We start from the raw sequence: 25899 nt of genomic DNA, 5'->3' as shown, positions 1-25899 counted from the left end.
GCGATGGCATGCATTGTAACGTCAAAGTTCCAAAAGTTTCACACGGCTTACCTGCCCTTGGGAAAAGTCTAAAAATGACATCAGGGACTACTAAGTCACTACGTCCCTTTAGTACTGCGACAGACGATTCGGTCAACTCTACTTATGTGCGAGACGAAACGAACTTAGACGGCTTCCCATGCTACAAGATCAAAAAAATACTATATTAATTAGAAGTAGCGTCTCTTGAGTTTATTTTGGTCTTGTTCCGTTCTCACCGCTTGTAAAATTCAAAACAGACCCTTGGTTTCATGCCCTTCAGTCTGTCACCTAGCTTCCATGCTTACGAGTGACAAATCAAGTAGTTATTGCATTATTTTATTAATTTATGTCGGGATCGGAATAATTCTTAAAAGCGTCCTGAGCTCCGTTCCATCGCACTGCCACTGCTTCGTATCTTGCCGTGCCGAACTGCGACCAAAAGGCGAACTGTTGTCTATCTCGCTTCCGCGGGTGACCCCTCTCGGACATACTTAGATGCAGTAAGTCAACGTCGAGTTTCCATGATTGATAACTCATCGGTATTTGAATTCACTTTCTTTGCATGGTTTTTCAAGTGTAGAAAATGAGTGTTTCTGTATCGATAACATTGATGAATCAAACAAATTCGAATCAGATAAAACTAAGATTTTACGCACCATTGAACGAATCCACGTGACGTGCTATTGAGTAGCCGTGAGGGTGTTCTCAATTCTTCCATGGCTCAATCGTATCTATGTCGCGGCAGGAGTCTTGCAGATTTTTCGTGACAAGGAGATGAAATGTCCTGCCGTTATCACCTTTCCCTGCAAACTTTATTTTCTGATGTCTCAAGAAAATCAAAATTTCGTCCTATAACTTGGTAAAAAACAGAAGGGCAACAGCCAGAGCCTTGCGTATCAATTTTTCCTTTAATTTTACGTTTATAATTTTTTGTTTTTTACCCATTTCAATTCTTAAAGTATGTTGATAACCAAGCAGATGCACGATCACAAGTGTTTTCAAATCTTGGTATGACATCAAATAAAAGTGCGCCCCATCTCAGTCTTTTGCTTGTTGATGTTTTTTTCTCGTTGTAGCCTCTCTCGGTCGACTGAATCCTGAGCGAGTAAATTGTATCGTTGCACGTTTCCAAGCGCGGGACTACCTCATAGAATATGTTCCCCTCCAGGGGGTTGTTCGCACACACGGCAGCTTTACTTCAGAAACCGTTCGCCATTTCACCGAATGCCTCGCTGGGACATGTCTCAGGTCGTAAGCGCAATCCAAATTTCATGCATCGCCGTAGGGAAAGGGGGACAAGATAAAGTAGCCGGATCCAATACTATTTCCCCGGGACCTGTCCGTATGTCCAGTGTGAACGCATTGAGCGACGTTCCGATGAGTCCGGTTTTGCGTGGCCAGAGTGCCCGGAGTCGATTGAGTGACGCAGGATGCGTTTCCGCTCGCGTTTCACAATCTCTCTCCACTTTCGATGGAGACCTCGGTTGCGGCAGCGTCGAACAATGAATTGTCCCCTCCGCCGTTTGACCTTCAATCATCAAAACACGGGTCGTCGTCATTTGTTTCCTTCCGTGACTGCCGTGGGACACGGGGGGGGCACGCGGCGGCAGGGCGCGAAATGGGACGCGCAGAAGCACGCCTGGAGCCATAAGGTGCCCTCGGCGAGCGGATGATCCGCCCGGGAAGAAGCGACCGAGGTTGACCGCGTCGGAAGCAGGGGGGGGGCCCTCCCTGCCTTTGAGTCCGGCCATGCCACCCCGCTCATGGGAGAGCGGCGGTTAGGTCAGTGGACGGGCGTCGTCCCCCCTTTGCCTCCCCGTCCACGATGGCGAAAACCCCTGCGCCCCCTCTTCCCCCCTCAACAACAACAAAGGGAAGAGAGGAAGTGCACTTTTGGCCTGCACTCGGGAAGGGGAGGTCACCTCAGTTCTCATTAAGCGGCTATGTTCTCTCCCTTTCCCCGCCGCCGCATTCCCCCTCCCGATCCACGGCTGCAACAGCCGGGCGTCTTCTCCCCGGGCGCACGACGAGATGCTCAACTTTTGCCGTTCATGACGCCTTATTTCGGAGGCATCCACCCCCACTCGCCCGACCTCTGCTCATAACGCGCGAAACAAGGGTCGTCAAGGGCAACGAGATAAGAGGGAGTGAAGCTCTTGCACCCCGCGGAGACGTGATCCACCTCCGGATCGCAGATAGCTGGGACTATATCGCATCCAGGATTTCCCACGTACCTCTCAGCTTGAGAAGTGGTTTTTGCTTCTCAATTTTTTGCCATGTGTTCTTTGCTTCTCATTTGCTATTCAGTTGGCTTTATAAAGGGCCGCAGATGTTCCTGGCAAAGGAAATACGCAGAATTTGTAATCTGAGTCCTTGAAATCATTATTATTCGTATATTTTAAGAAGAATTACGCGAGAAAAGATATACCATACCTTCGCACTACTTCCAAAGCCCAACTCTACGTCTTAATAAAATCTCATTTGTCTTAGAGAGTCAATTTTTTTCTCATTTCAAGTGAACCTTTTTTCAGCATTAACCGCGAGGGTGGTCTGAAAAGTTTCCGACCTAACAAAGTTACGAGACATTTTTTCTGAAATTTTCAGAGGTCGGAAACTTTTCGGACTCTCTCTTTCTCGTGAATGTACCACTGTGAGAAGGGGATGATTCAGCTGATAATATTGTGTGTACACTATAGCGGCAAATTAATCCTAGAAGAGGAACGTTAAAGTTATTTTAACAGTAGGAAAGAGCGATAGTACGCTATCATTTGAGTTGAAAACTCCTTCCCCAATGTAGCTAATGGGACATATAAGTTGACGAAAACTATTCTGATTCAGCGAAAAGGAATTGCTCTTCTTTCAGAATGTTTTCTGACGATTTTAGATCATTTTAAAATGGTTCAATACCACTGTTGTCCAAATTCACCCAGTTTTACTGAAATCCCGATTTAAAAGCTCTAAAATTCAATTGGGTTTTTTGTCAATTTTCCATCTATTCATTACCTTTTCAATTGAATAGTTTATTTTGGAGAAAATGTACTGTCTCCCTCTTCTCATTAGACTTTCAAGGTTTAATTTTACATTCACCGATATGTGTAAAACATAGTTCAAATTGTCCATATTCAGTGTTTCGTTAAGTACTTTTTTTTTAACTCTTGACGGTGCAATGGGCTCTGGCCCCCACACTTCCTCCTTTTGTGACTCAGTCCGAATTTCTCTCCGATGACCCCCGCGCATCTCATCTGAACGACCCCATTGACAGCAGCCTTGAAATCGAACCACGCCAGTCATTAAGCAAAGAACTTATCGAAAATCAGAGTTGTTGAGAGATTCCTCATCCTTTTGCCTGTGATAAGATGTAATGGCAGATCGGGCACTGAAAGAAAAATAATCTGAAAAACTAGAGATCGTTGTAACCGTCTTGAAAGAGATTGTGGGATTGATGAAATACCGAGGATTCCCTTTCAAAAGTATTCCTTGAAAAAATCAGATTTCTCCGTCATGAAAGGTTCTTCAAAATAAAGGGCTTCTGACGTTCAACATAGAATATATGCATGTGTATGGTATAAACAGCTCGGAGTTAGTCGGGCTTGCATTTTCGTAGCTATAAAATGTTGGGATGTGGAAACGTCTTTTCTTCCCTCTTTAAAAACATCTGAAAGGATTATAAAGGGCAAAGGGAGTCGCGTGAGTGAGCGTCACATACCGAAAGTATTGCATATCTGAATTAAAAAAACAAAATAATTTGAAGAGACTGTGGAACGTAATAGTCTCTGGCGTGGGAGGTGAGCTGTGTTTGGCAAAATAAAACAAGAAATTAACTTTTACAATGATGAATAAATTTCATTCGGATGGCCTACTTTTGTTTAAGGCTTTTTTCTGAATAGGCAGCTGACAAAATTTTGTGCCGATGTTTTTTTAAAGAACACGTTCGTGTCATATGGTGAGTAAAATACCGCAATCGGGATATTGTGATGCTGTAATGTTAGTCAGGGCGAAATAGCAGGTGATGTACGTCGGTCCTAGACCTAGATGCGCCGAGCCCGGGGATTCATGGAAAAATGCACTCAAACGGGAAAGTAAGCAACATTGGCGTATTCCATGGCTGCTCGTTTAAGGCTACATCAAATCCAGGGCCGGCTCAGTGTCTTATTGGCGCCATCAGCGGAAAATCCCTGTCCACACTTCCCATCCAGGGGTGGCCGCGACCTCGATATAAAATAAATTGTGCTTGTACCATTGAAACTAATGGTTTCAATCATTTGATGTGGTACCTCTATTCGTCACTAAATAGTCATATGTTAGAAGCACTTTTGAAAATACTGTTCTAATTCATGAGAAAAACTATTTAAAACAGAATCTGATGACGACGGTCTTGACATTGAAACGTCAAAACCACATATGTGAGTGTCCTTTCTTTGTGTATCTATGTTTAAAAAATCTATGTCCGAGTGGATTGCTGGAGGTGGGAGATTGATAAAGATTTCAATTGAATGGTTGGATAGGAGTGGTTAGGGTTATTTTTCTGAGGCTGGACGGAATCGGGTAAGAACTGGGTAAATGGTGGGAGAGTTCGGAGGGAAAGGCTGCGATTTCCAATGGGCATGCCATAGTTGGGGATGGGCATGCGTAGATTCCGGCAGAAGTTCGAAGTGTCGGTGACGATGTTAACGTGGTTGGTAAGGCGGAATCAGGCAGATCATGAGAGTAAAACTATTTCCTAGACCGGGACTTGAACTCCGGATCTTTCCACTTGCCGGGCGGAGGCTCTTATCCACTTGAGTTATCCAGGAAACGTAATTTACACTGAGATCTGCGATGCTTTATGCAACCAAATGCCCCGATTCTTTGGCCAAGAGATGGCGTTGGGGAGCTGTTTCACCCACCCAAGGAGAGATAGACAAGACACAAGAAACGAAACCAAAAAAACGAAACCACGAAACGCACTGTTCTTATCCTTTTTGATGTTGTATGATTGCTAAACTACTATTCTTTCCTCTTGTGTGTGATTTGCAAGAAATGGGGCGTCGAAGTTAAGAGGGCCACCGTGAAGGGCATTCTCAGCAAGAAGGGTGATATCGAGGCTGCAATCAAAGCTGGAGTTCCATCGAAGACTATGAAGTTGACACTGGCTGACGACCCGAAGGTTGCTTGATGAGGGAGTGCTCCTGTGGCTGAAGCAAGCAAGAGGACAGAATCTGCCTGTTGACGGCGATCTGATCAATGAAACTGGCCGAGCTGATGAACATCCCAGACTTGATGGTGAGTGACGGTTGGTTGGATAATTTCAAGAAGCGCCACGGCATCAACAGTGCAGGGTGAAGCTGGAGCGATGGATTCACAACCCCTTCTTGAGTGGCAACAACAGGTTCTCCGGCCCTTACTCAGGCAGGTCTCCTCAGACGATGTCTTCAACCTTGACGAGGCGAACTCGAAGGCGTGGAAGACGGTAGAGCTTTTCGAGGAGACATAGCGTGATTGGGCGGACGACTCAGCCAGTAGGGATGCAGAGAGCTTGTCTGTCTCGATAGCTTCTCCGGCCACCCTCCCGAGCCCTAGCTGAACAACATCCAACTGGTCCTCTTCCCACCTCACGCGACAGCCAATTCGCAACCAATCGATCCAAAGAACCTCAATAGCCACTGCAAGAAGCTCCTGCTATGCCGCCGACTGGAGGCCAAGGACGAAGGAAAATAGTTAGAGTTCACGTTGCCAGACACTCTACTGCTCACCCGGCGTGCTTGGCAGCAGGTCGGCAAGTCGACGATCAGGAATTGTTTCGGGAAGGCCAAGTTCATCGAAGAGATCACAACTGAGGCACAGGATGCAGATTGTTTAAGCTCTCGGCCTTCTCCGAGGCTTTCTTGAAGTAAGACTCTCTCCCTCCCCCCTCCCTCCCCCCTCCCCCTCCCTATGTCATACCTCGGTCTTAGCATACTTCCCCTAGAACCTACCCATCATACATCTTCATCAGCCACTTAGCTTGATGCAATAATTGCAGCCAACCCTGACAAAATCACAACATATGGGCAACTTTCTGCCCCAGGAATATCCATGCATGATGTATTATCTTTAACATACTCAGTTATATGTCCTAAATTTAAGCAGAAATTCATTCTTACTCGCGATTTCAAGTCCATAGATGACAAACACCTAGTATCCGATGCGGCTATTATTCCATGGCAGTATATAGAATTCATCGACGACATAGATAAAAAAGTGGAACTATTGAATACGTTCTTAAATGATCTAGGAGTCAAACATGCACCGTTTAGAAAAATCCGACTTTCCAAACCACGCTCCCCTTTGATAACAGATGAAATAAAATACTTGATGCGTAGGCGTGACGCAGTCTATAGCCTGTTTAAAAAAACATAAAAACGAAAATGTATTCAACATCTACAAAAAACTGCGTAACAAAACTAAACAAGTCATTAGAAATTCCAAAATCAGATATTCCTTCCAAATATCTAAAGAGCCCCCGTCACATATTAGGAAAAGCTTGAAGTACCTTGGTGTCGGAAAAACTAAAAATCAACACTCCCTACCTGCTGACATTTCTCCAGACGACCTAAACCGTTTATTCACAACCCCACCGACGGAAATCGACTTTAATGCAAAAAATGAATACTTATACAGTTTGCATAATTCTGAACCAACTCCAGTTTCTGCTGGAAGCTCATTCAAAATTTCTCCCGTCACACAAATGGAAGTCCTCCAGGCCCTCAAAAAAATCAAGGCCTCCTCAGATGGAGCTGACGGAATTTCAGCTATTCTCATACAAAAGTTACTTCCCATTGTACTTCCTGTTTTAACTCATATCTTTAATTGGTCTATTCTAACTGGAACATATCCCTCACTCTGGAAACGTGCCCTCGTCCGTCCCATCCCCAAAAAATCCACACCCACCAACATTGCTGAATACAGACCAATCAGCATTTTGCCTCCTTTATCAAAAGCATTCGAGAGACTCATTCACGAACAAATTTCAAAGTTTCTGAATGAAAATAACTTACTTGATCCTCTACAATCAGGCTTTCGGTCCTCTCACAGCACAGCTACCGCTCTCCTTAAAATAACAGATGACATCCGACTATCCATGGATCGCAAAGAGGTGACAATAATGACTCTCCTAGACTTTACCAAAGCCTTCCACTCTATTGATAAAGATATTCTCTTAGCAAAACTTCAAAACCTGAATTTTTCTTCCTCGTCTTTACTGTAGATTCGCTCATACCTAAGTAACCGATTACAAAGAGTCATTACACCTAATTCATCCTCTAACTGGCTTCAAATACACGGGGGTGTTCCACAAGGATCCATTCTTGGACCCTTGCTTTTTTCCCTGTATATAAACGATATTAGTAAAGGCATTTTAAATTGCAACATCACCTTTATACCGATGATTTACAAATATGTCACCATTCCCGCCTTCAAGACCTACCTACAATTATAAACGAAATTAATGCAGATCTAGCTGCTTTTTCACTAGTGGGAATAAAAAATTTATTGAAAATAAACCCAATCAAAAGTCAGTCCATTATAATCGGATACCATAAACTACATTCTAAAATAAGTATTGATAAACTACCACCACTGAAATTGCAAGGATCTATCATACCATACCTAAGGACAGTAAATAATTTAGGCTTAACCATAAATGAAACATTATCTTGGACTGATCATGCATTTGCTATCTGCAGAAAAATTAACTCATCCCTGCATTCACTGAAAAGGTTAAAGCACATTGCTCCCCCCTCCTTAAAGATGCTTCTTGTGTCCTATCTTCTCATACCCCACTTTGATTACTGTGATGTAGTATACCAAGACCTTTCAGGCGAACTGAAAACCAAACTCCAGAGGACCCATAATTCCTGTGTGCGGTTCATATGTGATCTTAGGAAATACGGTCACATTTCCGACTCATTTAATAGAATATCCTGGTTAAAGCTAGAAGGCCGCAGGCAGTATACATATTCTTTCACTTTTCTACGGAATACTTTCAAACCGCACACCTAAATATCTATACAAAAATTTCCTCTTCATCAGCTCAATCCACAACAGAAATACCAGGGGTAATAATAAACTTCTTGTCCCACACCATCGCACGGAAATCTATCACAAATCTTTTCATGTTACAGCATGCCGTCTGTGGAACTCTCTCCCAGATGACATAAAAAACTCTTCATCAACAACAACATTTAGAAGAGCACTTCACAAGTTCATTTTCCTCAGGTACTTAACTTAACCAGTATCCCTCCGTCATTCCACTCAGCTGTCATACAGATCACTGTGTCTACTTTTTTTCTGCTTTTTTGTTTTGTTATCTCAAACGGTAGGAGTTTGCATCATTATTTTTAGAAATATTACGCTTCTCAATACTCTGCATGTGTTGTCAATGTATTTAATGTCTCCATTTCAATTTCAGTAACTTAATAATGCGTATACTAAGTAAAAAGTTATTGTTACAATGTACATGTATCTTTCCTCTAATTAATAGGGTATTCGCAGGTTTTTCACACACCCCTTCTCTTCGTGGGTGTTTTTCCTGCGTGGGTTTTTACTAGTTGAGCGATGCCACGCTCTCCCTAGCTTTTCCCACAAACCTCATTCTTTGCTTAGACTTTCCTCATTTTATTGATCTCTATCTTCACTGTCATTTAATTTGAGTATATGTAGGTGTATTCTTAATTTATATATGCATATGCATGTATGTAAGGGTGTATATGTGCGTCATTATGTATGTATGTATGTGAATGCATGTATGTGTGTATGTTTATGTGTGTATGTGTGTGTGGATATGTATGTATATGTGTAGGTATGTGTATGCATATATGTATGTATGTATGTGTATGTGTGTGTCTATATATACGTATATACTTTTTTATTTTCGATGTGCACATCTGTGCTAAATGAATTTATGTCTGTCTATATGTATTTATGTGTACATATGAATGTAACTATAAGTTTAATGCCTAATATAATATGTATACGACGATGGGTTAAATGGAAGAAGGGACCATTTGGTCTCAATTTCGCCCAAATAAAGACCTCATCTATCTATCTCTCTCTCTCTCTCTCTCATCTATCTACACCTCGCCCACACGCTCCCTTACATCTCATTTCTCCAAAACGTTCCTGTTCTCATTTTTTTCACGTCTTCACCCCATCACACCTCCGCCGCCGTCGATGCGCTCTCTTGATAATTCGGTGCGAAACAAGAAGAGCCCGGGACGCTCTTTGGAAGCCCGTCAACGAGCGGGGGAGCGAGCGAGGGACGCGCGCGGAGCGACGACGACCGTTCGAATTCCGATTATTCGTCGGGATGCTGTGGAGAGGCGGTCCTTCCTCGCCGAAGGTCGCCGCTCCCCCTTCTATTGTTTCCGGGGCGAACAGAGAGAGATGGAGGAGGTGATTTGTGGGTCTCCAATCGACGGACCCAACATTCGCGTTTGCATTACGTCTGCTCTCTCGTGTGCGTGTTGTGTGTGTGCGTGCGTGTGTGTGCGTGCGTGTGTGTGCATTGTGTGTGATAGGGATACCTCCTCTGTCCCTCCCTCTCTCTTTCACTGAACTCCTGAATCGACTCGCGTGCAACAGACACGTCAAACTCACTCGGTTCCCCCATCCTCCCCTTCCTCCCTCCCGCCTCCAAAACACCCTCCATCCCCCCCTCGCCCCCCCCAGGCCTCGTCGTGATACTCATAGGTACGTTCCTGCCTTCGGTCTCGGCTCGCCGAGCAAAGGAACCACGCAACCGAGGGAATGGTGCGGGTGGGAGGTAGGGGCGGGTCGCGATCGACTGCCTGCATCCGTCCATCGCGATGAATCGGGCCAAGGGGTCAGAATTGGGAGGGTGGGGACGAAGGGGTGTTGATTTTATTCGCCAGGGTGTGGAGGACGCCTTTTCCACTCGTTAAGACCAACCATGGAATAAACTCCCGACGGAAAGGATTTCGCAATGCACGGAATGAGATCGCCTCAAGGTTGAACATTTTTCCGAACCCTATCTTATTTTGAATGGCTGCGAGTGAAGTTGTTACGTTTTCATCAAATTTTTAAAAATCACGTCAAAGGTATGCGTCCAAAAAACATTCATGCAAATTTTTTGTCTCCTCCTAACCCCCGAACAAATTTGTTCTCTGCGAATATTCTGTGACTGTGTTTTTTAAGTTATTCCTATGATCTACTAACACATCAGGTTTTAAAAAAGGTATTTATTGTTATATCTACACTAGCCAAGCTCCGACTTTTGTTCATCAGGTCTTTTTAAATATTGAAATGTCAGCTGTGCAACCCGAAGCGACCCCCTTCGCATCCATCGATAGACAAACGGTGTTCGGTCGTCAATGCAATGTTTACGATATATCAGTGTGTACAGTTTGTTGTTCATTGTGAGCCCTATTTGGAAAGTAAATTCGCTGAGTAAATTAAAAGGCACTCTCTTGATGAAGTTTTTCAATTCCGTCGTGATAAATGGATTGAAGTTCCGCCGAAATCGTCGGCGATATCAGACGAGACTCAAAGGCGAGGTTAGTGATGACGAGGCCTAGTTTTAGGCGAGTTCATCTTTTAAATAATGCGTTGTGTACTTAACACGATTAATATTTTGAGTGTTGTTTACGTGATTCAGTCACCGATCCACTCATCCTGAATGGGAATAAGCGCAAAACAGTAGAAGACTACTCCGCGGGCAATGCACCCGCGGGATGACTGCCATGAGACACTTGGGGGGGTGGGCTCGTTTGTGGCGAATAAGACGACCCGCACGCCGCAATAGGGGCGGTCCCGCCGAACCCTCATCCATGTATTAGCGAGGGTTTTTTAGTCGAGGGACTGGACGGAATTTGACAATTGCGGGATGACCTGTCGGGGAGTATATTTTGCCCAGGGTGGCTGCAAAATTCAACCGAGCACTAATCTCATTAAGGCCACCTACCTTAAAATAACGGCACGGGGAAGTTACCCCCGCCCTTTTTACCCATCTTGTCCCGAAGAGCATGTTTGCGTGTCGCTTGGTTCATCGGTGATATAGTTACTGAATAGTTACGCTCTGAATAAGTTTATTATGCTTGAGCGTAGCATTTCGGTTTTCACTTGTGTGAAATTAGTATTCCAATGATTATAATACTTAACGCAACGGTTATCATCCCGAAGGTCGCTTTGATAGGTGAGGGCACCTAGCGCTATCTGGCGTGTGAAATCCACGGACGAGGGAAGGGAGGGGGATAATTACTTTCCCTGTGCAGTCTATGGTTTCTCATGAGGAGCTGGAACCCCGGAAAATCTTACATCTTTGGTGAATCTGAGGGTGTCCGAAGTCGTCACCCGGAATCACACGCGGGTCCTCCGGTCTGTAGCTCACCGTTCTTTTCGCTGGATTGTCACGTCTCTATAACGATCAAAATACGTCAAAGTAAGTTAACGTAGGCTAAGATTCAATGATGAATTGAGTGAAAGAAATTAGATAGCTGTGCATCCATAAGGTTCATACAGGGTCGCACCCAAAAGTGGTAGGACTGATTTGATTCTGGATGCCGTTGATGATCCTCGTCGAAGCCTCTTGAACGGCCTTTATCGAGTCAAAACGTCGTCCCTTGAGCTGTCTTTTCATCAGGGGGAAGAAGAAGAAGAAGTCCGGTGTCCGGAGAAATAATTTTCATCTCGGTGCAAATCGGCTAACACTTCTTCGGAAATGCGCACACGCGTTGCCTGTTGGTCGACACTCAGAATTTTCGGCACCATCTTGGCGCACACCTTGCGCATGGCCAAATCCTGTGAAATAATGCGTTGGACGTTGGATGCAGACAGACCCAACTGGTCTGCAATTTCTTCACTGGGTTAGCGTCGGTCTGTGTTCAGCAGTGTCCTCACTCTGTCCACATTCGTGTCGGTTCTTGCCGTCGACGGCCGTCCGGAGCGATGGTCGTCTTCAACGAGCTCCCTACCCTCTTTAAACAACTTGTGCCACTCAAATACTGTGGAGCGGCTTAAGGCAGTGTCCCCATTAGCCTGCTCGATCATATCGAGGGTCTCAGTTTCCGTCTTCCCGAGCTTCGCACAAAACGTCACGGAATAACGTTGCTCTAAATTCAGATTCATTTTATTTTTGGACGCGGACAAAAAACTTGCTTCACTAAAAACGGTGTCCTCACTCAACGACAGCCCGCAGGCGACTGAGGTTTGGTTCGGTCTATTGCTAAGAGCCCCCTCCACCTTACCCTGCCAGGCAGACCCCCTTCCACCGCTCCGTTCGCGCCAGAGAAAATCAGTCCTACCACTTTTGGGTGCAACCCTGTAAATGGATTGTTGTGGCACATAAAACATCCCCGAGTCCTGCTATTTGGATAATTTTAAACTGCAGCCCTTATTATATGTTCAAAGATCTCATCACAGGAGTTCCCATATTCCACTTAAATGCCATCAGGTAACAGGTAAAAAAATTCGTGACTATTCTGCAGTGAATATCGGAATATGTGGTTATTAATGCGCGGTGATGGATCTCGTACGATTTGATTGGCTGGTTATGCTAGTGAGGAAGTCCTTAGCTATTCAGAGAGTAGCGCGTTTCATTCCTGTTCCTATTATTTATATTTTTTCGCTTGTAACGAATCATCCCGAGTTCACGTCACCGCTCGTCACGACTACAAGCGGCGGAACAACTTGTTGACTAAGTTAATAATCCACGCGTAAATGAGAATAAAAAAATAATTATAGGAATAAATGACCCATAAAGTACCAACATGTTTGAAGGAAATGAGCGTTGATTAAACATTTTCCGTTTCACTTATCTTAAAGAGAATAGCGTCAGGGAAGTCAAAGCAAGGCTCGTCAGCCCTGTAGGTTGGCATGCCTGATGTCAGTTAATATAATCGTAAAATCTGTGAGACTGGGGGTGGATATAGGTTATAGTATCTGAAAGATTTTGAAGTGACACCCTAGTGATACTTAATAGTTTTAACGATTAATTAATTAAATTGGGTTGTAAAACAATTTATTGCACGATAACCGTCTCTCGGAGAAAAACTCTTCGTGCCACTCGCTTAGGGTCATCAATAAAGCTTAACAGTTGAGTCTCCTCGCCCGTCTCACTCTGCGCACACACAGTCATTAAAGGCCATCAGAATGGGTTCTTAACAAGAAGGAACCGTTCCTGCTGGATTGCTTACCAGATTTCCCGAGAAATAATTCTAGCATAATAAAAGATGTGAGGAGATATCCACTCATTAATTGAACATAAAGTTTAATAGAATGTTAAATTGCCTGTAAGATTAGCATTAGGCCAAATTAAATCGTGTAATATCTTCAGACTCTAAGGTTTGTAGTCATTATTGGATTTTCAATGGTTATTTTATTACTTTTCTCGTTTTATGTTTTTCCAATATAGTAATACCATTCGTGCATTAATCGCATTTTATGAGGATTTTTATCTTTGAGTGTGGCGGCTTAGTTTTAAGGATTTAGCAGCCATAAAACTAATGGTTGAATGTAATATATTAAAACATATTATGATTTCTGTCATATTGAATTTGCGTAGGCGAATGAACAATAAAAATTTTTGTGGAAAAGTATGTAGTTAGCCTAATGATTTTTACAATAATCAACAGACGTATTTCTTAACCAAATCATCATTGGGGCAGGTTTAAATCATCTCAGGCATTGATAAGGAGATACTACACAGTCAATAACGTGCGAAAGATAATAAATAGTGACTAAATAAAGAACATTCATAAATATAAAAATATTAATTGAAATAGTTTTACATCAGATAATATTTTTATTAAGAATGTTAAAGCTCCACTCTATAATTCCTAAATGAATTTCTCGAGATGGTCGTACACTATTTTGCATTGAAAATGGATTTTCCTACGTAGGCTTATAGATTTCTGTGGAATTCAGGCCGTGACAATGAGCTCCGTAAAGTAGGAAATACCGCAATAAATTATAATATTTGCTACGGATAAACTATGCATAGTAAATTGGCATATCAGTAAAATGTTCTACGTGTTGTAGGTGAACAATGACGTCCATGTAAAAGAGTGACTCGACAAAAGCTGAACTCACGGGGCATAAAATACCGCAGATGACGATGAAATAGTTAACGACAGATTATGAAACTATATTTGAGCCATAAGAAGGGAGTGAAATGCACAAAAAGAAAGACAAAGACTCATTAAGAAATAAAGCGATGAGGCTAACTCCAAAAATAACACTGCGGAAATCATTAGGAATTAAATCATCAGATTGGTCCTCCCTTAGAAAAAGGTTCATCAATAATTTCATGACATTAGCCTTGCAAGATCAATAGAGAATTTCATATTTAATCATTAAATCCTATAAATGAAAAATTTATTCTTATTTGCCACTCTCATCGCAATCACACAAACGGAATCCTTGTCTCTAAAAGAAATTAAATTCAAATTTGAGATGTACAAGGCATCCGTGCAGAGCCCACTATCAGGATTTATAGAAGTTTAAAGCATAATTCAATGGCCGTTTTCCAGTGTTATCGATGATAGGGTAGTGAGATATCCAAGATATCCACTCTACGTCATTTGGCATGAAGAAAACGGTGAATGTATTATGTATCCATACGCGAATTCATGAGAACGCAATCGGAGTAGCTGCCATCTAATGCGTACAATTATCTTACTAATATCATCTTATTTTCATACTAAGAAGATTTTTAATGAATTCAATACTTAAAAGAGTACCTGGCATTTACTGGAAATATACAAATATATATATATATATATATATATATATATATATATATATATATATATATATATATATATATATATATATATTTATAATGGAAGAATGTAAATACAGAGATAGGCAAAATGAAGTGCAAAGAGTTTAAACAATAAATTGAGGTGGGCAACAAATAAAGCAAAACAAGCATGGTGGAAGACACAGTACGAGGGTATAGAAAGTCTGCAGAGAAAGGGTGAAATTGGTACGCTGTACAGCAAAGTTAAATCTTTATCGGGAAGTAAGAAAGGGAGATCCATGCTCACAGTTAGAGATGAGGCGGGTAAGGTAATAGCTGACAAAGGAAAGACCCAAGAGAGATGAAAGGAGTATATAGAAGAACTGTATAGCAAAGAACTTCGACCAACAAAGTTAGACATTGAAAAAGAATATGACGTAGAGGAAGATAGCTTAGGTCCAGGCATACTATACGATGAGATAGAAAGGGCATTAAGGGAGATGAAACTAAATACGGCCGTGGGGGTGGATAACATCCCCGCGGAACTGTTGAAATGTTTAAGAAAATGTGGGAGGAAGAGGCTATATGGGCTGATTCGTAGTATTTATGAGGAAGGAATCTAGTCGAAAGACTTTGTGAGATCAGTTTTAGTTCCTATTCCGAAAATGGTAAAGGCTACATCATGTGAGGACTATAGGACAATAAGTTTGATATTCCATGCAGCTAAAGTTCATCTCAGGATCATAAACAAAAGGATAGAGAGTAGGGCAAATGATTACTTAGGGAATGATCAGTTTGGGTTTAGGAAAGGGAGAGGTACGCGTAATGCCATTGTAGTAATGAGATTATTAATCGAGAGGAATATAGAAGACAACCAGGAGGTATTTGCCTGTTTCGTAGATTTCGAAAAAGCGTTTGATAGAGTAAATTGGGAAAAACTAATGAGTATTCTGCATAAAATAGGAATAGATTGGAGGGAAAGGAGGCTAATCCACAACCTGTACATGTCTCAGACTGCTCAGGTGCGGGTGGGGAACGGGGAGTTCGGTTGGGCATTGTTAGGAAGAGGTGTAAGGCAGGGTTGCCCATTATCACCGCTGCTGTTCAACCTGTATGCAGAGGAAATGATTAAAGAGGCATGGGAAGAACTGGAGGTAGGAATGAAGGTGGGCAGGGAATTCGTAAAATCAGTTAGGTTTGCTGATGATCAAGCTTTAGTTTGTCAGTCAGCCAAGGGGTTGCAAGCATTGCTGATTGAATTGGAAATTCAGGGTGATAGATATGAGATGGGAAACAATATTAATAAGACAAAGTTATGCGACTTTCTAGAAAGAAAAAGGCTAGGCTAAACATTAAAATAGGAGGGGAAAAACTAGAGCAGGTAGAACAGTTTACGTATCTCGGAAGTGTTTTGGACCAACACGGTCAAAGTAGTAGGGACGTAAGGAGAAGAATTGCGCTAAGCAAAGAGGCTTTCACAAGGAGGAGGGAGTTGATGATAGGGACTTTGAGTAAGGATGTTAAGAAAAGACTCGAAAAAACTTTGATATCGAGCGTAGCTATGTACAGTGCGGAAACATGGTCATTGAAGCAGGAGGATAGACGTAGATTGGAGGCTTTTGAAATGTGGGTGTGGAGTTGCTTTTTGAATGAAAGGAAAACAAATGAAGAAGTACTTGGTATGGTGGGTGAAGAGAGGGGTTGGTTGGGAGAAATGCTATGGAGGAAGGAAAAGTGGATGAAGGGGGTATTGACCGGCAGCGGGTTGTCGAAGACTGTAATTGAGGGGAGAATGTTAGGCAAACGAGGAAAGGGAAGGAACAGGATAGGGATGTTGGACGGGATGAAGGGAGGAAGAAAGTATTCAGAGCTGAAGAGGGACCTGATGTAGAGTAGGATGTTGTGTTTTGCTAGGGTAGCTAGGCTACAAATTATTTCATTAGTAATTATGTCCATCCAAAAGCTACCTTAACCGGTAGATTACCTAATTATATATATATATATATATATATATATATATATATATATATATAAATAAATATATATATATATATATATATATATATAGATATATATGTATAACCAAAAACACAATGTTCATGTTGAAGTTCGGTTTGGTAGGTGATGGTAGAGTTCACCAAGACTAAACCCGACGGTGTGTGAAATTCACACATCAGGGAAGGGGGGCCAGTTCATTTCCGTGCGCCGGTAATGGTTTCCCAGGAAGAAACCAAGCTATGTGATTTTTCTGTTACCAGAAAAATCACATAGTTTGGGTGGAGCTGCAGGTGCCCAGAGAGGCTTTCCCGGGATTCGAACCCGGGTCCTCCAGGCAGTAGTTCAACGCTTACCCCCTGGACTACCGCGACTCGCATATTATATATGCATACACAAATATATATGTATGTATATATATATATATATATATATATAATTGTAAGTAGAACTATATAACTTGTTCATGCATTTAATTTTGCCGGCTCAAATAGGTATTTAATTTATCCCATATTGGAAGATAAAATTCAAAATGATGCAGTTACAGAGACGTCCCAGGCACTAAATGTTTTAATTAAATGAAGAATACGATGTATCTTTCCACCGTCCTTTATTCACGTATTACTAGTTTCAACGCTCAAGCGTCATCATCATGTTACCCTCGCGCACCTCATGATGCTTGAGCGTTGAAACTAGTAATACGTGAATAAAGGACAGTACAAATGTACATTGTATTCTTCATTTAATTAACATGAATTTCCACCAAGTTCAGCCGGGAACAATTGAATAACTAAATGTCTTCCCCATGAAACCATAAAAATATTTTTTGGCTTACCAATATTACCTTAAATTATACCATTTTAAATGAGAACAGGACATTCCGTTTTTATTTGTCCGATTTTTTTTCCTTGTCTTATTCCCATAAAATCCCCTTCTTTATATTCCCCATAATCCCCTGCTTTGCCGCTGGACAGCAATTTCTCAGCCCCATGCTTTGAGTCTGCGGTTTTATCGTTTCAGTACCGGCTCGCAGAACCGATCGGCTTCTAAGCCATAAGAGTCGAGAGTTGGTTGTTTTGTTGGTAAACGGAGGCATTCGATGGTTGAATCCACCGATGATTGAATTACTGATGCTTAAGTTTGCTCTCTGAAACCTTAATTTGTTCAACGGTTGTTTCAGAATTTATTAATTTGGGAGTGCATATCGCTTCGGTTGGTCATTTCAACGCAGAAAATGAAAAAAAAAACGGGAAGAGACCGAACCATTTGAAAAAACAACATTGGTGGAAATATTAAGTCACGAAAATGTAAATAAAAAATTTTAATTAAAATAAAACGTCGGAATAACATTATTTGTTATCAACACTTACCTACTTATCTTCGTTAGGTAACTACTAGGTATTTTATTTTTTGCGTAATTTGATTTCCCAAGCAGTGGTTCATGCGACAGGATGTCCAGTCGGAGGAGTTTCACGCGGTTCTTGAAAAGAGGGGCGAATTGTTGAAAGTACTCGCATGCATAGGGCCCAGTCATGCATCAAGGGTAGGTTGGAATGTTGTTGCAATTTAGCCCCCTCGTTCTTCCCTCCAATCTTGCCCGTTCCACTAAACAGTGCTCCTGACTAGCCCTCGCATCGGCTAACAAACTCTGCTCAGCACTCCCCGTGCTTCGAGGCACTCCGTAGTCCGTAGTATGTGACCCAGATTTCTATCCTACGCTGAATTTCATCATAGATGATGCTGGAACAGTTGATCATTTAAGCTGATGCAGAAAAACTTCTTTGTAAACGTAATAATATGCAAACTGATAAGTGATTGTCCCACTCATCATTTTCCCCTTGAATGATATCCCAATGTCAAAGGGTTTCACTGTCTCGGAGAATGCATCTTATGCTCGCGGTGGAGAAGCGCATCGTGGGATTCAGACTTCATCTTTGCTTGTTAAGTTTAGTGTATTTGAAAATGAAGTACAAATGGTCGGGAAATTTTTTGTTTTATTTTATATTTCAATCAGAAACGATTATTACTAAAAGCAATAAAAAATACGCAGTGCGTATATATAATCAAGCGCTACCGACATCGAAAAAAAAGAGAAATTGTGTTTCAAAAGTGATGACGGGAATGTTGAATAGATGCATTTAATTCAAGGTTCAAAAATTAATTGTCTTCCATTAAAAATTCAACACCACTTGCTTGGGATTTGAATTCTTAGAGAGGATTGCTCTGGGTGCTCATAACTGTTTATCGGGCTTCCCACAATTATCTTTTGTACCTCCATTGCAAATTTCTTGGACCGAGAGGTTTGACTTTTTCTTGGTCCTATTTAAATGAATGCCGTTGCTGTGGCTCCTTTTAAACTGCCTTTAACTGTCTTAAACTTTAAAATTCAACGGGGAAATTCTTGGTGATGATTTTTCTAACAGGTTATGTCCATTTTTTACAAGCAATTAAAACCAATATGTTTTTGTTTCGCTATGTAAGTACAAATATAGTGCTAATATTTCATGAAGTTCAAACGGAGGTGTTGAATTACTTATGACGAGTTTATAAGAGTAGGCGAAGAAAAATATTTCGTGAAAATTCGGTGAAAACAGGGTAATCAAATGAGGTTTATTTTGAAGCACGATATACAGACGAAGACAGTCAATGGAAAATGGGCAGTAGATTCCACAGAGCTAGATTCCAGAAATTGAGGAAACGAATGGTGGAAGGTGCCAAAGTGCAGGAATGCAGAGGAATATGCAGAGACATGCCGATGTAATGATTTAGTGGAGAGCTACGCCAAACAAATATTAGACCAGTGGTGACAGTTAGTAAATAATGAAATCTGATACATTCTTGAGATGCGTACACCAAATGGCCTACGTGCAAAATTGTCTTCTCCGCTTGAGAATGCGTTATACGCGTGTATGCGCCCAATCCAATCTCGCATTTTATGAAGTATTAATTATGTTTGGATGACTATGACAAATGATATTGTGCGCGAACAAAATTTGCTCCTGCCCCCAAGAATGAATTTTATGCCACTGTGGAATGAAATTTGAAGCTTTTTTTGTCAAATAAGCCCAGAAATGTTATCTTTTTGATAGGGTACAGAAATGAGGTGAGAACTTCGATAGATAGGTACAAGTCTGAATATTTCGACGATAGGATATGGTATCGTCTTCACGATTGTATTATCATCGTTGAATTCCCTTGAATTGGAGCTCTAAACAAAGTAACTAAAATGCTCTCTATCGGCAGTGTTGGACTAATGCGGTTTTTAAGCTGTATCCTGTTAAAAGTGAATCGAGCATTATTCTTGAAAATTCGCATCTAGCTGTTCTCATGTGGATAATCTCAGTCTTTCTAAGTCATTTTGTAAGCCACCATGCCCTGCTAACTATGCTTTTACTTGCATAAATATGCTTATGAACAATATATGTATGAAAATTAGTGAACTATAATCATCGCTTGATTAGTATTGATTGATATAGTTAAAATCATTCATATATTCATTTATTTTACATCTAGTGATGTTAATTCACCATTACCATTTATCACAAGTATAACGTGGATAATCTGCAGAAAAGTATCTTGTGGACCAATCATTTATTTTATTAATATTAGAGACAGGTATTAATTGCAAATGTATTTCTAATTTAACGGTATTAAAAGTGCATTTAATTTAAGTTAACATAAGAAAGCCTTTTTCGTCAAAAAATAAAGAAGATCGTATTCAGAGAGTGCTTGTCATTAGTACGCATTATTTTTTAATGTAAATGAATAGGAGACAAATTGGTTCTTTATTCCATCATATTGGAATTTGCATTCAATTCGCTAGAGCAAATTCAATTGTCTTTCTGGGAATTATTATGATGGAATAGAAATGCATTCAGAACCGTAATGGCAACTCTTGAATCTACGAACGTGGGTTCGTTCATTCAACTTATTAGCGGACAAGTTTCAAAGGAGGGCATTCTTCTTACGTGGGAAATACGTCAGCTTGTTCTTGGTAGCAGCAGTGCGTGTGTCTTACTGGTCAAGGTTCCGATGAACGCCGAGATTGAGCCCTGCTATACTTCTAAGCCCATGCTAAGGGGACACTGAATACCCTTAGACCGCACGTTAAAACAAATTATTGTTCAGGCCTACATAATGCCTGTGTTCCTCTTTACTATCAATAATCCATGTAATTATAATCATCCTTCTTTGATCACCCCCAATTTGATACTTAACATTCTATTATCCCGCATATTTTCCTGCCCCAGCCTCCTTTCTTCTTCCTCGAAATTTGCGCAATAACATATCGTCTTCTCCACAACTATCCGTGGAATTATTTTTAATTTTACTTGGAAATAAAAAAGGAACAAAATTAACTCCAAAGGAGATGCTGGTTTGGCCTTGGATCGATTGGGTTAAGGAGAACGAGCCTTGGCTAGAAAAGGTTAGAATCTGTGCGTTGCTCCAGGAAACGAGAGTATGGAAAATTATGGTAGCAATTTGTGCTTTCTCGAGGATGCTGCCGCTACCTGCAAGTGTGTACAATATCCTTACATCAATGATTTATAATTATAATATGTGTATGTTTGAGTAAATATATGAAAAAAGCATATAGACTCGGTTTACCAACTTCCATATGGAATAAATATTTAACGGGTGTAATAAATTGAAGAACTAGGAACATTAAATTTACCTGCCAGTAATATTCTCGAGCAGAGGCAGGGTAGTTTGAAGAGGAAGATGCAGGAGGTCTTTTGATGTAGGGAGGAACGCCAAAGGTTTAGGAGTAGGCTATGAGTGGAAAAAGAACATGATTGCAAATAAATACGTTTAAATTTACTACATATCTACAATGGGATTGCAGTGGTAAATGTCTGAATCCATTTACGGTTTTGCAATTGGTGATCACATCATGGATTGATTCCGCTTGTCCCAACAGATGGTATTTAAGTCTCCCTTTTTGATGATGGAAATGGCGAGTGTGGAATCTGGCGTGATAGTCATCTCCGGTCGCCATCATCCTCCTTCCGATCTCTTTCAGGTGGTACAAGGAGTACGACGGGTCGCTGCACGAGATTCACAGCCCGGGCCGGGACTCTCACCCAAGCAGCGCGGCCCCGTTCCGGCCCCAGCCCAAGGCCACCGTGCTGCACTTCCCGCGCGCCTCGCCCTCAGACGCCGGGCCCTACGTCTGCACGGCCAGCAGCGCCACCGGCGAGGACCGACGGCGGGTATACCTGGAGGTGGCGGGCGGTGGCGGTGGCAGTGGCGGCGACACGCTGGAGATCTCTCTGCACCCGCAGCAGGTGGTCGCGGACGCGGGCTCCCCCATCTCCCTCAACTGCACGCTCATTGGCGGGGTGGCCGCGAGGAAGATCACGTGGCTCAAGGACGGCCAGCCATTGCTCTCTGCTGGTAAGTGGGGACGCGGAAGAAAAGAGCCCCACCAAAGGCAAACTGACTCCCTTGTCCGCGTATGTTCCCTCACCACGCATCGTGTCCCCGTGTCATCATATCACGGGGTTTGCGACCTTAGATCGAGACTTAAGTCCGACGAATCACACACGTCATCAGTGCGCTTCCAGTATTTTGCATTGACACCAAAGAGACGTCCCGGCGGCAACCTTTGTAAGTCTATATGTTACAATCGTTTCACCTCTCTTTCTCTTTTTAGATCCCGTGTCAAACCGTTACCTCTGTTGTTTACTTCAAGGACTTGGTCTTGCTGGTCGAGCATCGGACGTAAGTTTACCTTTCGCTGCTTCAGCGTTTAAAGCATTGCTTCGCTCCAGAGGCCAGATATAAGAGTACCGTGACGAGTGCGTAGGTACTTATTCGTCTCTGGACAACCCCCATCTCGCTTATATTATCAACAACGCTGCGTGCCTGTTAAGTATGGTTTCCGCTACGTCATTTGGATTCGAAATTCGCGGAGTGAGACGTCAGTCGCGCCATCGGAACCAAAATCCCAGCACCCGCGAGGTACCCGATGGCCTCGTGGAAATCACGAGACGAAGGGATATTTGCTGGAATTCCACCGCGCCGTGGTTTATCAGCCCGGATAACTGGTATGGACGGTGGTCCTCAGCCCTATTTATTAGTGCTGGGCTGAGTGAGCACAAAGCCGGATGCAACACATTGAATGTTCATGGTCCAGCGACCGAGTTTCCGGTCAGTCGAACTGAATTATCTCCTGCTCCACTGCGTACGAACTATTAGCGCGCCTTGCCACCCACCTGTCACTGACTCTTCGACCGGAAGATCGCTTCGGTCCGAGTCGACTAGAATTGCTTGGTTGTTAAGTTTTACTTAGCTTTCCAGACCATGTCTCAGTTCATCGGCCGTCTTTCTGAATGGTGAGGGTTGAAGAACGGCAAGAAATATTTGATTTATGTGTCGGTGGTGGATTTTTCATCAAAATCTGAGTGGTGTGTGGAAATCAATACAGCTTTAATCCTCAGTCCGTCATGTGAAACGCTAAACAACGGATTCTTTAGCGTGCTTCATTATGACGAGAATATTTCCGTATTCCACCCTTGTAACCAAGTCTGCTTCTATTCGCTTCTCCCGTTATTCCTACGAACGATATTAAACGTCTCAGCCGATAGCCAGTGATACTACTCGCACTTAAAGCGGCAGAGCGGAAACTAATCCCAATCAGGTTCATTGCACTGATCTAATAGCTGGTTTCTGTAAAAACAAAACGTTTCAGCATTAACTTCAGAATTAGGGTCGTGGTTGTGGATTAGTATTTTCCTACTATCAAGAAATCTCATAATGTTAGTGACAATAATGTGTTCCAATATTTTACAAGAGATCGATGTTAAAGAAATGGGTCGTTAATCGGTTGGTTTATCCCTATCGCCGCCTTTATAGATGGGAGTTATATGGGCTAGCTTCCAGTCGCGAGGCACTGAGCCTTCTTCTATCGATTTTGGAAAGACAATATGTAAAAACGGGGCAACGTGTTCAGCTAATTCCTATAATATTCTAGCAGGTATTTCTTCCGGACCAGGTGCCTTGTGTGCTTTGATACAACGGAGCAGATGTACTATTCCCTGCTTGGTCAGTGTAAGATCGCTCATGTGTACCCCAGGTGGGTTTGGAGGATCTTTTGGTGCGTTTGTGTTTTTGTTGTAGACGCTCTGGAAAAAATGATTTAAAATATTTGCCTCTTTCACGCTATCTGTAATGATTTCTCCTTTTTCCGTCTTCAAAGAATAAACACTTGGACGTTTACCCTGTATTTTTTTAACGTAGGACCAGAATGACTTTGGATTTTCCTCAAGATATTCGCTTAGCATTTTAGATTTAAAAGAGTGTAGTGCTGTGCGCATAATACTTTTCGTCTTACTACGACATTCTTTTAGTTGCTCTTTGAATGCAGTCATATAAACTTTATCGTCACTTTTTAAACTCTTTTTAAAATTTGACTGTAGCTTTCTTTGCCTTCTTAATGCCGATCTGACTTCCCCGTTGTACCATCTAGGTTCCTTACTGTCGCATTTGAGTTTGGACGGGATTTACGTCTTCATTCCTTCGCGTAAAATATTTAAGAAATAATTCCAAGTATTCTCTGTATTGGTTGTCAGTGTTTTTGTCTTGTATTCTGGTAATTTTATCTTTAAATATTCTCTTAGTCCGTTAAAAATTGCCTTGTTGTGTAGGTATTTTAAAATACGCTTTTCTTTGTTTATTTTGACGAACTTAGTTTTTAACTCTACAAGAATAGCCTTATGGTCACTGATTCCGTCTATTATTTCAATGTTAGTAATGATTTCGGGCATAGAAATTGCAAAGATATCTAGTATGCTTTGGCCCCGTGTTGGTGATTTAACAATTTGTTCTAAGGAGTGTTTTGTGAATATATGAAGGAGTTCTTGGCATGAATCTTTGTTTTTTGGCAGGTTTTCCCACGCAGTAGTTGTCCCAGTCAATTGACGGTAGATTTGTGTCACCAGCGATTATAATAATACTGTTGTTATGTCTGCTGCTGAGAATGGATATTTGTTCGTCGAGCTTGTGTAGGACACCTGTGTTAGAATCTGGGGGTCTATAAAATGAACACACGAATAGGCTTCTGCCGTTGTAGTCCTTAATGTTGCACCAAACGCACACCCCCGGGATTCGAACCCATGTTTCTGAGTGGGAAGCCAGCACGTTAGCTACCGTTATCTTGCGGTATCTATCTGCACCGAATATCTTGAAGTTTTTCCCTTTGCGTTCGATAAGGGTTAATATTTTACATTTTTGATACTAGGAGTGCGATAGCAGAATTTCGATAGTGCGAGTGTGCACCAACCGTGTAAAGAAGACATCTTTCCGGCAAAAAACATTTCTCAATCATCAAAACAGGCCTCTCCCCGGCCAGTCTCCCTGATTCCTCCTCCGTCCATTCTGTCAAAGAAAGGCAAAGGAGCGACACCATAGGCGCGCTTACCACGAAAGGACTCAACGAGAACGTCGGTTCAAACTCGTGAAATCCATCGATTCTCTGGAATTCTGTCAAATCACTCAAGTTTCCACAGTTCCGTTTTGAGTCTCCGTGATTTTGCGTGACGCAGATCCACCTTTAACTTCTCCCGGGGCCGATAATTATTGCTTTGACCTTATCTTTATTTATGGATGCCATCATTTGCAATGGTTTCTGGGAAATCACCCATAATGCGTGCAGTCTCTCTACAAGCTGTAATACTCTCTGTACACGAGCGCGAAACAAATTAGGGCAACTTTAAGTTAACCTCATGTTAGATTCAAGTCAAAACAAATTTCTACTCTAATTTTTTCCCGTTAAATCTCGCATTAATTTGCGTCAATGAATATGGCGGAAATGCGTTCAATTTCCTGTTTAATTCCATATACGCGCTCGTTCGCCGTTGATTTTTTCATGGACCGGCCTCAGTGCTCAGGGACGTCAGTCCACAAATCTCATGTTGCATCTTCAGGCCGCCTCATCCCTTCTCCGGGCACCCTTTGAGCACATTTTCGCTTTTCCCTTCGGGTGTGTGTTCCCGCGTTCGCCGTGGCACCTGACTCCCTTCCGCTGGCGATGCCGTGGCACATTACCTCGATCGGTTGCATCCGCGATTTTCCTTAGTTTTGTTGAGTCACACCTTTTTCCCATTTCAGAGTCGTTGTGTTTTGTAAGGAGCGACATATTATTTATTTGGTAATGTGACCATCCA

The 25899-nt window shown here is 42.1% G+C and overlaps 1 protein-coding gene across 1 annotated transcript in view; it reads left to right on the top strand.

Annotated features, from left to right (window-relative positions):
* Nucleotides 1-22519, top strand: part of LOC139696074 (cell adhesion molecule DSCAM-like) — a 69421-nt gene extending 46902 nt beyond the window's left edge. Inside the window, exons 6-7 of the mRNA XM_071594698.1 lie at nucleotides 21756-22129; nucleotides 22389-22519. Coding sequence (XP_071450799.1) covers nucleotides 21756-22129; nucleotides 22389-22519 — 505 coding nt within the window. The remainder of the gene's footprint in view (nucleotides 1-21755; nucleotides 22130-22388) is intronic.
* The last annotated feature ends 3380 nt before the right edge of the window (nucleotides 22520-25899 follow it).

This window comes from Hetaerina americana, unplaced genomic scaffold (assembly GCF_022747635.1).
Source record: "Hetaerina americana unplaced genomic scaffold, ioHetAmer1.1.p SCAF_67, whole genome shotgun sequence".
Classification (NCBI taxonomy): domain Eukaryota; kingdom Metazoa; phylum Arthropoda; class Insecta; order Odonata; family Calopterygidae; genus Hetaerina; species Hetaerina americana.
The sequence above is the reverse complement of the archived record's forward strand: the minus strand, read 5'-3'. Positions and strand labels throughout refer to the sequence as shown.